At 40.0% G+C, this 11,733-nt stretch overlaps 2 protein-coding genes across 2 annotated transcripts; one reads left to right on the top strand and one right to left on the bottom strand.

Annotated features, from left to right (window-relative positions):
• Window positions 1–2,902: 2,902 nt before the first annotated feature.
• LOC103408973 (pyruvate dehydrogenase E1 component subunit beta-3, chloroplastic-like) lies at window positions 2,903–5,715 on the bottom strand. The gene is made up of 4 exons (XM_008347787.4): window positions 5,356–5,715; window positions 5,153–5,256; window positions 4,990–5,033; window positions 2,903–4,155 (listed from the first exon to the last, which is right to left on the bottom strand). The coding sequence occupies exons 1-4, from the start codon at window positions 5,453–5,455 to the stop codon at window positions 3,183–3,185; spliced, it is 1,221 nt and encodes a 406-aa protein (XP_008346009.1). The 5' UTR covers window positions 5,456–5,715; the 3' UTR covers window positions 2,903–3,182.
• A 1,487-nt stretch (window positions 5,716–7,202) lies between these two features.
• LOC103408972 (uncharacterized) lies at window positions 7,203–11,041 on the top strand. The gene is made up of 5 exons (XM_008347786.4): window positions 7,203–7,533; window positions 7,632–7,737; window positions 7,878–7,970; window positions 9,931–10,131; window positions 10,358–11,041. The coding sequence occupies exons 1-5, from the start codon at window positions 7,238–7,240 to the stop codon at window positions 10,586–10,588; spliced, it is 927 nt and encodes a 308-aa protein (XP_008346008.1). The 5' UTR covers window positions 7,203–7,237; the 3' UTR covers window positions 10,589–11,041.
• Window positions 11,042–11,733: the final 692 nt, after the last annotated feature.

The following is an 11,733-nucleotide window of genomic DNA, read 5'->3' as shown; positions in this document are numbered from 1 at the left end:
CAAAAATCGAAGAGACACTGCTCCCCGAATCTCGAGAGCCAGACCCCCAGCATGATTGCTTTCTCAAAAATCGAAGAGGCATCGTTCTCCGAATCAATCGAAGAGGCGCTCGCTTTCTCAAAAGCTGGGCTGCTCAGAGACCACGAGGGCCGATCTCAGAAATCGAAGAGGCACCTTCTTTTCTAGCCTTGTCAGCACCTGTCACACGCACACTCAGCTTTGCGGAAATTATGGGCATTCTGTCGAAGACTTCTGGTGAAGTAGAAAGCACATGAATCTTACTGTTCAATCACCCACTTCCCACACGCAACAATAGCTCATGGGTACCACAGATAACTTTGTCAAAGTCTCTGCCAAAGTTGAGCACGTGAAGCTTGCAGCTCCCACTACATCGCTCTGACCAAGAAAGGTAAAAGAATGGCAAAGAAACAGCACTAACAAAGTTTAGACACATAAATTTTGAAGGTCTAGCTACCATATTATTACCCACAAGGGTAAAGGAACAGTACCACTGCTGGATAATTGGAAAGTCCCTGTGTGTCAACCTCCGTGCTTCGTGGCAAGGTAGACTAGCAAACATGCCCAACCTTTACTCACATCCGAGAAAACACTCCGAACAAGATTGCTTACTCCAAAATCGAAGAGGCACCGCCTTCCGAATCTCGAGAGCCAGACTCCCAACATGATTACTTTCTCAAAAATCGAAGAGACACTGCTCCCCGAATCTCGAGAGCCAGACCCCCACCATGATTGCTTTCTCAAAAATCGAAGAAGCATCGTTCTCCGAATCTTGAGAGCCAGATACCACATACCACTTTTTCAAAGTGCTCTGACAGAGTTAAAACATGTGAAGCTGGCAGCTCCCACTACCGTGCTATGACCAAGCAGGGTAAAGGAATAACATTACTACTTGTTGTTAGGGAGACTCCTATATATGTCGACCTCCATCCCCAACGGACAGGCAGACCTGCAAAAATGCTCAACCCTTCCTCATATCTGAGAGGGCGCTCCCAACGAAGCCTTTCGAAATATTCAGCTTTCTTTCCTCCCGATAATACCTCTGCAAACAAGCTATACTAGAGCAAGAATATCTCATATCATCAGGGTTAAAAGCAAGAGTATCCCATATCATGCTTTTTCCCTGTCTTTTCCTTTGGCCTTGTTTTTACCTGCAAGACAAGGAGAAAGAGAGCAATCAGTCAGCACTTGAAATCAAGCTCCCAGCCAGGAACTGACAGCCTGGAACCCCTTACCTGATTACTTACCTGGCATTGCTCTCGAGTACTCATCTTCAACATCTTATGTTGCCAGGGAAGATACCGCATCTGCTTGAGGAACAGATAGGGCAAGTGCGAAGGATACAAGGAAGCATGTGGAGACAAGCGTAACAGCACACGTGCCAATCCATCCATTACTCTGTCAAAAGCAAAAGTATCACATATCAGCAGGGTCGAACGTACTCTAGATTTGATGGACTTGTTTTGACCCTCAAATTCTTCAGTCGGCCTTATACTCTGGAGGAAACCAGAAAACCCTCCAGCTCAGTTCAAGAATAAGCCTGTGGAAAGTTACTTCTTCAAAAGCAAAAGTATCCCATATCATCTCTTCTCATTTTTCTTCTCTTTATCCTTCATGCTGCTGCAAGATGGGGAGAAGGTGAACAATCAGCCGGAGCTCTGATTGTTTACCTTGTCTGTCACCTCTTTCAGCAAATCCCCTAGCTCGACGACTTGGGGGACTCCTACTACATGGTTTGTATCGCGCTTGACCAAGCTTGAAACTACAAGTAAGCTTCAAGTGAAATTGATACATTACCTTGTGCATCTCCACCAGTTAAAGATACCACCCCTAGATGGAGGAAGAGTACTTCCAGAGAAGCTGCCACATCTACCTATGAGACAGATAAGGCAAGTCAAGATGATACCACACTCTGATACTTAGAAGTTTCGTGATTACGAGATCATTCTCTCACAATATTTCCTAATGTCATTTGTACTCTAATGTCATTTGTACTAAATCATTCACTTGTACTCACTAAAGGAGAGCTTGAACCTATGTACTTGTGTAAACCCTTCACAATTAATGAGAACTCTTCTATTCCGTGGACGTAGCCAATCTGGGTGAACCACGTACATCTTGTGTTTGCTTTCCTATCTCTATCCATTTATATACTTATCTACACTAATGACCGGAGCAATTTAGCGAAGATCACAAAAAGCGACCGTTTTCGCTACCTAGGATCTATCTTACAAGAGAACGGAGAATTAGATGGAGATCTCAACCATAGAATACAAGCTGGATGGATGAAGTGTAAGAGTGCATCCAGCATGTTGTGTGACCGTCGTAGGCCACTGAAGCTCAAGGGAAAATTTTATAAGACGGCAATAAGGCCAGCGATGTTGTATGGCACAGAATGTTGGGCGGTGAAACATCAACACGTACACAAAATGGGTGTAGCAGAGATGAGGATGCTTCGTGGGATGTGTGGGCACACGAGAAAGGATAAGATTGAGAATGAGGATATCCGAGGTAAAGTAGGAGTAGCCGAAATTGAAGGAAAGATGAGAGAAAATCGGTTCCGGTGATTTGGACATGTGCAAAGAAGGCCGACTGACGCTCCGGTTCGAAGATGTGACTACGGGACAGAGGTTCAGGGCCGAAGGGGTAGAGGAAGACCTAGGAAAACTTTGGAAGAGACTCTAAGAAAAGGCTTAGAGTACTTGGATCTAACGGAGGACATGACACAAAACCGAGCGCAATGGCGTTCTAGGATTCATATAGCCGACCCCACTTAGTGGGAAAAGGCTTTGTTGTTGTTGTTGTTGTTGTTGCTTGAATAAAACCGTCCCTGGGATTTACCAATTGTTCCAAACAGCAAAGTAAAAAAGATAAAACCAAGAAGTCATGAAAAACAGACAAACGATTGGAACCTCACACTCAATTTAGCAATTTGACCTATCTATTACATGGGTAAATTTAAATCGATAATCCTTATTCGCACCGTTCTACGGGATAAACGTGATCTTACATGCGATTATGATTAATAAAAACAAACAAGCTTGTACCACTTTGAACAGTTGCAAATTCGGACAACACAAAACTGCTAAAGAAATCTGAAATTAACTGGAGATTGCTAGAAAAGCTGCTCAGAAAGAGAGGTAACTTAATGCTGCTGCAATTACTTACTGGCAGAGTTTCTCAACCGCCGTCACAATCTGGGCAGGTTGAACAACAGTCACTTCCTCCAACGTTGCAGCATACGGAGTGGGCACATCCTGTGAAGACAGGCATATGATAGGGGCATCTAAATAATCATGGAAGTTCTCGGTGATTGCGGCAGTCAAACTAGCACCAATTCCACCTGTCCGCATGCACTCCTCCACAATCAGCACGCGGTGTGTTTTCTTCACTGAGTTCCCAATGGTGTGAAGATCAAATGGCTTCAACGACCTAATATCAATCACTTCGGGATCATAACCCTTGTTCACCAAAGTTTTGGCAGCCTGCATCACATGATACCTCATCCGAGAATATGTCAAGATAGTGACATGCTCCCCAGGCCTGACCATCTCAGCTTCTTCAAGATTGCACACATACTCTTCGTCTGGAATTCTCTCCTTGAGATTGTACAGCAACACATGCTCAAACAGAATCACTGGGTTATCACTTCGAATGGCAGCTTTCATCAAACCTTTGGCATTGTAAGGGGTTGAGCATGCAACCATTTGAATTCCGGGAATAGATTGAAAATAGGACTCAAGACGTTGCGAGTGCTCAGCCCCAAGTTGCCTTCCCACTCCACCAGGACCTCGGATAACCACTGGGATTTTAAACTGACCACCAGAAGTGTAGTGGAGCATACCACAGTTGTTGGAGATCTGGTTAAAAGCCAGCAGAAGAAATCCCATGTTCATGCCCTCAATAATTGGTCTTAGACCAGTCATGGCAGCTCCAATACCCATACCCGTAAAGGAGTTCTCAGCGATAGGAGTATCAAGAACCCTGAGATCCCCATACTTATCGGCCAGGCCCTTGGTCACCTTGTACGATCCTCCATAGTGGCCCACATCTTCACCCATTACACATACAGTGGGATCCCTGGCCATCTCTTCTTCCAATCCTTCTCGCAAGGCTTCGAAAAGCAGAAGTTCATGCCTGAGGAAAGAATGTTTGTCTTGTTAATTCACACCTCAATGAGTATAAGTGGAACTATATAACTATCAAAACTATACTACGATCTATGCGATTCTCTTGTCCAAGTATATCACTTAACCTATAAACCACTTATCAATTTCAAGCAAAGAAAACTGCAGAGAATATGCAAGTACTATACGGTGACAACTCACAAGAAACTGTTAGAGCGAGTAATGAATAGGACTATATGCAGGGGAAAGAGAAAAACCAAAAGTGAATTCAATACATTTCTTTTTTATCAACAAATTCAATACATTCCAATTCAAAGGATATCAACGGACAAGAAACATCCAGTATGACGTGTATCTTCCCGTCCTTTTCATCTAATTAAGGAAATTAAAAGCTGCACTAACTCAACAATATCGTGAATTCTAAATACAAATTCATGGTTTCATTCTGAATCTTGCAATTACAGTTCACTACATGGCAAGCAAAGCCTTGATGCAAAAAATTCAAATTTTCACGATTGCGTGCAGTATAAATGCGATTCACATCTTATATCTACAGACCCTGTTTCCACAATAGCTTCTATTTTACTCAAAAAAAAAAAAAAAAAAATTGATTGCATACAAAACACAAATTAATCACACGATTCATCCAAATATACTCGAAAATTTTCCGATGATGAATTGGAAACAACAGTCACCCGAGGTCGAATCCTATTCTAACATTCCTCAACATTGAATTACATGCATAACCCACACGTTAATAGTGGTAAAATGTGAACTTTTTATGTACGAGTATCGAGTTTATAGCTAAAACTGAGCTCAAAAATTAGCAAACACAAAAACATACCCAGGTTTCGATGCGGTCGAAGCTGCAGCACCATCAGCTTTGGTCTTAAAAAAAAAAAAAAAAACCCAACAACTAAATTCAGAACTCCAGGCATTACAGATAACAACAAAATCCGAAATCAATTCCAAAAGTTAAAGAGAGAAAGGAAAAGGAGATGATTAACTGCAACAGCATTGGTAATCAGCTGATCAGCCCGGCGAGCCTTCGAATTCGAACCCGAGCTGACCCCGGCGTCAGATCTGACAACAAAGAAGCTCGCTTTCCTCCCTGAATCAAATCAAAACACAAAAATTAGCAAAATTTTAAAAAGAAAAATCAACGGCGCCGGAGACGGAAAGGCAAAGAAAGCGGAGTACGGCGGCCGACCTGGGAGGGATCTGCGGGAAGGTAGGTGGAGCTTCCTGGAATTGACGGAGGAGACCGACAGAGCGGCAGCGGCTCCGAAGCACTGAGAGACGGTGGCCATCGGGAAAATTCGGAATTCGTTCTCGAAATCCGACGCTGAAATTCCGAGAAATCCCGAACCGATTGGGGAAATTGGAGCGAATGGAGTGGAACCGGAGCGGGAGAGGAAGCTTATATGAAGGATTTGGGCGGAGGGATTGAGAAATTGGTTCGGCGATTTAATTGAGAGAGACTCGTGACTCGTGCATTCACAGTGTCTTCCGCTTAGTTTTCATCGCCTCCATCTAGGTTTATGATCCCCTGCATGCGGGCGCTGGAGTAGAGTTGTATAGAGTCAGCCGCGTAAGATAAAAGGTCAGTGAAATTACGATATTAGGGCAATGTGATTACGTGGATGGTTGTGAGTGGGTGTGCGGGTTGTCGGGGGAGGTGGTTGTATGGTGTGAATTAAAGTTGCCGTTGAAGGTGTTGCTGTGTGGGGCACTTGTTGGTTAACCAACTGAAGATACGTTTCTTGAAGGAATCGGACGGCTCAAAATTTATTGGGTTTAAATGGGCCGGCCCGCCTTGGTACTGGACTTTTGGATTTGAATGGGCCCGCCAGTTGTATTATACGTTGTCCTCTAAACTTTCAATTTGGTTGTCGTGTCAAGTATTTTCCGACGTTAAAGGCGTCAAACGGGTCAAACCGGCCCACGTGGGCTTGGGCAGAGTTTCGGCCAGCCCACTTAATAGATTAATTGTGCTTGGGCCCATCCGCTTAATAGATTAATGATGTATTCAATTGAAATTTTTAGAGGTTTTAATTATTTTAATGAATCTAAGCGTATTCAATCAGAATTTTAAGTGATTCTTTGAAATTCAAGGTGTATTCAATTATAATTTTAAGATAATTTATTAAAATCCTTAGAAATCCGGCTGTATTCAATTAGGATTTTAAATAAGTTTATAACATTCTAAGTGTATTCAATTAGGATTTTAAAGAAGTAGATAACATTCTAGCTGTATTCAATTAGAAAGTGATTTTAAAAAATTTGAAAAAATTGAGGAATTATAGGGAATTGAAGAGATTTCATAGTGTATTTTAAGCATCCGCAAGTCTCACATCTCCCATGAGATTTCGAGGGAATTGAATCAAAATTTTATATGAAATCTCTATAAATCAATTAAAATTTATAAAAAATCATTAAAATCTCTCAATTTCTCAATTGAATACACCCCCTAAGCATGCTTACATGTGGTGGTTATTGTTAATGGAAGAGAATCCTCTATGAATTCATTTTGTAAGGATTCTAAGGATCTTCACATCATAACCGTTTATCATATATCGTGCGATTAGTTTTCGTCAGGTACTATTTGTGTTTAATTTTAAATATAAAAAAATCAAATGATTTCTAACCGTACGATACACGATTAAATGATTAAAATGTGGGAATTCGATTCCCACAAAGTGGATCCGAATGGAATCGAATTCCATTGTTAATACATCTCGTCACCTTTGTCCAATAAATAAACTAGCATATGGGCACACACAAAGTGTGTGTGAGAAATTTTTTTTTTTAATTCTTTATTTTTTAATTTTTTTAATTAGAGATATATTAGGATTATATGTAGGTGAGGCTTTGAAAAAAAAAATTTGGTTATATGAAATTATATTTCTGCCCTATATTTCTTATTCATGTTTTGTTTTAATTAAAGGATTAAACTAATAATTTCATAATATTTTGATTGATAATTAGTGTTTTATTATTTAGTAGAGATAAATAAATAATTATTTTCAGACAAATTAATCCACTGGAATGGAAATAAAGGAGAAATCCGGAGACAAAAGGGCGCGTGGACAATGGAGGTATTCTATCTGTTATGCTCAATCCTCTCCACCTTTCTCACTTCCCTCACTCTCTCCCTCCTCCTCCCGTTCCACACCCTCCTCCGCCGCTTCTCTTCACGCGCCGCCTCTTCCTCTTCCACCTCCCTCTACGAAGGCACCGTCTGGCACGAGCGCCGCCGTCCTGTTCACCACTCTTTTCGCTATGCCGTCCGCTACGCGCTCATTGACCTCGATCACACGCCGCAACCCCTCCCCAACCACCTCTCCGCCGACGAAGCTCGCCGAATTGCCGGCACCGGTGGCCGAACGTAATTATTAGCTTAACTATCATTTGGGTTTTGCTTTTGGTTAATTAAACAGTTCATAATTTCTGCGTTTGCTGATTAATTTGGTGTTTGATGAACAGCTTGCTTTTGACAATTCCGCAAAGCGTGGGATATGAGCAGAACCCACTGAGCTTGTACTACTGTTATGATGTTGGTGAGCAGCTTTTGAAAAAGTGCATTGCTGAGGTTTGCTTTTTTACTTTGCTGCTTGATTATGTTTAATTAGACATCGGAAAACTTACCTGCGAATCACAGTTTGACACGCGTGTGGATTTATGTATTCGCTGCTGACCCACTGTTGAATGCTGATATATATCTGAATTTAGGTAACCAACACACCATGGGGAGAAAGAGTGACATTTGTGTTCAACCCAAATTCTGATTTAGTGGCAAAACCATTACATGTCAGCCCTTTCATGGTATGTTACTGTTTTTTAGTAGTAATTTGATGTGCCTTAGTGGGATTAATTTGAACTGATTCTATTTTGAAATGGATGAATTCGTCTATATCCTTGTTAAAATGTTATGTCATTCGTTTGGTGCAAGGTTCTAAAAGACACTAGGTGCTAGTTAGGCGGCGGGTTGGAGCCTAGTGCCTAGGCGGGCGCCTAGACGAACTAGGCGGATTTAAGTAAATCCATTATATTTCGTGTAAATAAATGTCTATTTATACTTAAAATATATATAATTTCATCATAAAGTACAAAATAGATGACATTTATATTATGAAGTATTGGAACATAATGAAAACATGGGAAACGAGCATATAATGTGTGCTCATTTAAGTATTCAACAAGTCTTTTACAATTTATTGAAAAAATAAAATGTAAAATTAAAGTTATCTATTTTCTTTTTAAGTGAGTCGTATCCTAGGTGGGCTAGGCTGGTGCCTACGCGGTCTAGGCGGACGCCTCAACAGGTCTAGGTGCATTTTTCTTAATTTTCAAACGCCTAAGCATTAATCAGGATGGTGGTCAGCTGCCTAGCGCTTAGACAGGGCCTAGGTGGCGCTAGGCGAGGATTTTTAGAACAGTGGTTTGGTGTTTATTGATGGGAAAGACAGCGTCCTGATTCAGATGGTTAGATGCCCAATAGATGAAGGGGAAGCATATGAGGTTTCAGAAAGAAACATTGGTTATGGGAAATGTCATACCATATTGTTATGTATTGTAGCAAACAATAAAGAAAATGAATCTTTTAGGGTACATTGAAGTAAGATCTTCCCGTGTTGTGACTGGAGAGGGAACGTGTTATGCATTTTGAAGCCAGATGGATAAGGGAAGCTAGGAGCAGTTTTTGGAATTCCCAAAAAAACGGGGTTGTAATTCCTGGCTTCTGATCAGTGTATTAAAAGCGTGAGGCGTGGGCGAGGTGTCCGAGGGGAAGTCGGGCCTAGGCGTGAGGCGAAGCCTCACGGGACCTAAATTTTTTAATATATACACTGAGCGTACACATATATTATATTAAAAATAAGAAGATTATTAATCAATAATCATCCTGAGTACACACATATATTATAAATATGGAATTGCTTAAGGGGAGGGATCCCCATTTTTTCAAAAAAATGGGGACACGCTCCCCACCGTTGGATTTGAATTAAATGAAATCCTGTGGTTGAGATTCTATGGCCTGTGTTTTAATCTCAACCACACAATTTCATTAAAGTCAATCTAACGGTGGGGAGCGTATCCCCATTTTTTTTGAAAAAATGGGGATCCCTCCCCTTAAGCCCCCTGTTATAAATATATATATACACACATATATATACATATATTATATTATATATACATAAAATAGAGGATGAAAAGCACAATGAGCACACATATAACAATGCACGCAAACAATACACACATCCATTATATAAAAAATAAAAATCAGAAAAAGGCATAGAGACAAAAGTGCAAGGAAGAGGTATGAGGCAGTTAAAATTCTACCTAAAATTTGGGTTTGGGAGTAAAGAAAAAAAAAAAAAAAAAAAAACATTGAGGCGCGCCTAGGCGGCTCCGGCGAAGCCTCTCGCCCACTCCAACAAAACTGAGGCGTTAGCCATGGAGCCCAGCCTCAAGGGCGCCCTAGGTGCGCCTCGAGGCGAGTTTTTTAAAACATTGCTTCTGATAGATGTTTTCTTGCTGGTACTTGGTCAAAATTTAGGAATTTCACACATTCCATTCTCATCAATAGGAAAAAAGTGTTCTAAAAGCTCTGGTTAATTGACTTGACAAACTGTAGTGATCAACCATTTTAACTGAGTTTTACTGAAAAGTAATGCATTTTTTATGGTTTGTATGCTTAGCTCATTCTGCAGATATTAACTTAATCGAAAATCTAAGCAGCAAAAAGAATTTGACTCTTTTGAGAAACCGCTTATGACATTTGCAGGATATGTTGGGGAATTGGAGTATCAGAGCAAATGCTCCCGAAGATGATCTATTTGTTTCAATTTCGGTTCAACACCCAAACCTTGGCAATTATTTCACAGCTACCCTAAAAGCCAAAAGGGTATCCTCAACTTCGGCATCTGATCACGCACTGTTTTTCTGGTTGATGCCGCATAAGGTTGCAGTGTGGATTTATTGGCATGTAAGTATAGTTAGATACTGCTTTACTTGTTCTTGGTAATCTAACTAAAAGAAAAAACCTTCATGAGTAACTATTTGCAGCAAGCTCAGTTACTAAATGCAGTTGCTAAACTTAGGAACTAATTCAAGATTTAATTGACTCGTCCAAGTTGAGATTATGTCAGCAGGATGCGTATCCGTCAAACATTGAATCAACTGATGTTTTTCTATTACCATTTCTATCTCAGGCCTTCAAACTGTGGTGGAAAAATGTGTCATTTGTCCAACATCCAAGGTACTCCAACCCTGCATATAGGGAGGAAGCTTTGGTACGTGATAGAAAACTTCAATGCTGTCCGGCTGTTGGATTTGGTGAAGATAAATGGCATCTGCAACTTGAAGGAAATGGTCAAGGATGTATAGCTAACAGCGGGGATCGTTTTTGTACATGGAGAGATGCTAAGTGGCCTTGGTGTTGACTCCAAAAGGTCGGACTAGCTTGGTCCTCTACGTTAACATGGGACACAAATCGTGGCAAAGAAGTTTGGTTTCTCTGTATCTGCCTAGCTTTTTGGATTAGTTCAGCTCCCTCCTGAACATGAGCTGCTTCATACTCACACTACTTGTCGAAAACGTCGGATTCGTCTTTCATTTTTCTTTTATTTTTTCATGTAATTTTGTTTCTATATGTGATGGAATGGTAACTACTTTTAGTTTTGAGTGATATTCAAGTTGTGGGATATCAAATCAAGGCCAATCCACTTCACATGCTATGGGCAGCCTAAAATGCCTTAGAAATCAAGGGCCTTAATTCTTCAGAGCAACAAACAACAAAAAGAAATACTCAAGCAGAAGAGTTTACTCGTGACGAAAATATTTGGTTGCTTGTAAGTACGGAATTTATTTCTCTTTATATGCAAACCACAGTTTAACATGTGTTCATAAACTTATCATTTTGTAATTTTACTGATTCATTTTGTAAATGTCAAATTGTGGTTGACATGCAACGATAAATGGCTCGTGTAAAGGAGCCAAATAGTATATGACATTTAGAAAATTTTCAGTATACCTACCACATAGCAACGTTGTGTTACAAATGAACTAAAATCATAATACATGCAACTATTAAGTAATATTTTATAAAATATAAGAGCTCGTTTGGAAGTATTTTTAAAATAACTGAAAGCGCTTTGGTGAAATTGATTTTGGTTTCAAAAACATATCAAGTGATTTTACATAATCTAATTGGATTTTTACTGAATATTGGTTTAAAAAATATTTTTATCAAAAACGATTTCAGTCATTTTAAAAGCACTTTCAAACGAGCCCTAAATTTTAACATATGCTTATATAATAACACTTAAATTAAGAATCACATAGTGCCACGAGGATCACACCCTTTCTCTTTTTTATGATGCTCATTTATGTTTAATATTTAGTTTAAGAGTCCTACAAGAATGTTAGTTGTGTTTTTGGCTTAAAATAATCTTTATTTCCACTTATAATTATTGAAGGAAACCTCGAGGTTTAATGAAAATTAAAATAAATATATCTATCCATTTGTTTTTTCTTTGCTTGAAATGAGTATCAATTGTGAATAGAAAGAAACATTGTATTCGGATCC

The sequence above is a fragment of the Malus domestica genome, chromosome 05, assembly GCF_042453785.1.
Source record: "Malus domestica chromosome 05, GDT2T_hap1".
NCBI lineage: Eukaryota > Viridiplantae > Streptophyta > Magnoliopsida > Rosales > Rosaceae > Malus > Malus domestica.
Note: the sequence above shows the minus strand (reverse complement) of the source record. Positions and strands in the feature narration are given on the sequence as shown.

What these genes read in the sequence shown, in the direction of transcription:
- LOC103408972 (XM_008347786.4), top strand. Translation starts at nt 7,238, where the DNA reads ATGGAGGTATTCTATCTGTTATGCTCAATCCTCTCCACCTTTCTCACT. An exon ending in GCCGGCACCGGTGGCCGAAC is followed by an intron (nt 7,534 to 7,631) that starts GTAATTATTAGC and finishes TTTGATGAACAG; the next exon opens with CTTGCTTTTGACAATTCCGC. An exon ending in TGAAAAAGTGCATTGCTGAG is followed by an intron (nt 7,738 to 7,877) that starts GTTTGCTTTTTT and finishes ATCTGAATTTAG; the next exon opens with GTAACCAACACACCATGGGG.
- LOC103408973 (XM_008347787.4), bottom strand. Translation starts at nt 5,455, where the DNA reads ATGGCCACCGTCTCTCAGTGCTTCGGAGCCGCTGCCGCTCTGTCGGTC. An exon ending in TGATTACCAATGCTGTTGCA is followed by an intron (nt 5,034 to 5,152) that starts GTTAATCATCTC and finishes TTTTTTTTTAAG; the next exon opens with ACCAAAGCTGATGGTGCTGC. An exon ending in TCGACCGCATCGAAACCTGG is followed by an intron (nt 4,156 to 4,989) that starts GTATGTTTTTGT and finishes TTCTTTCCTCAG; the next exon opens with GCATGAACTTCTGCTTTTCG.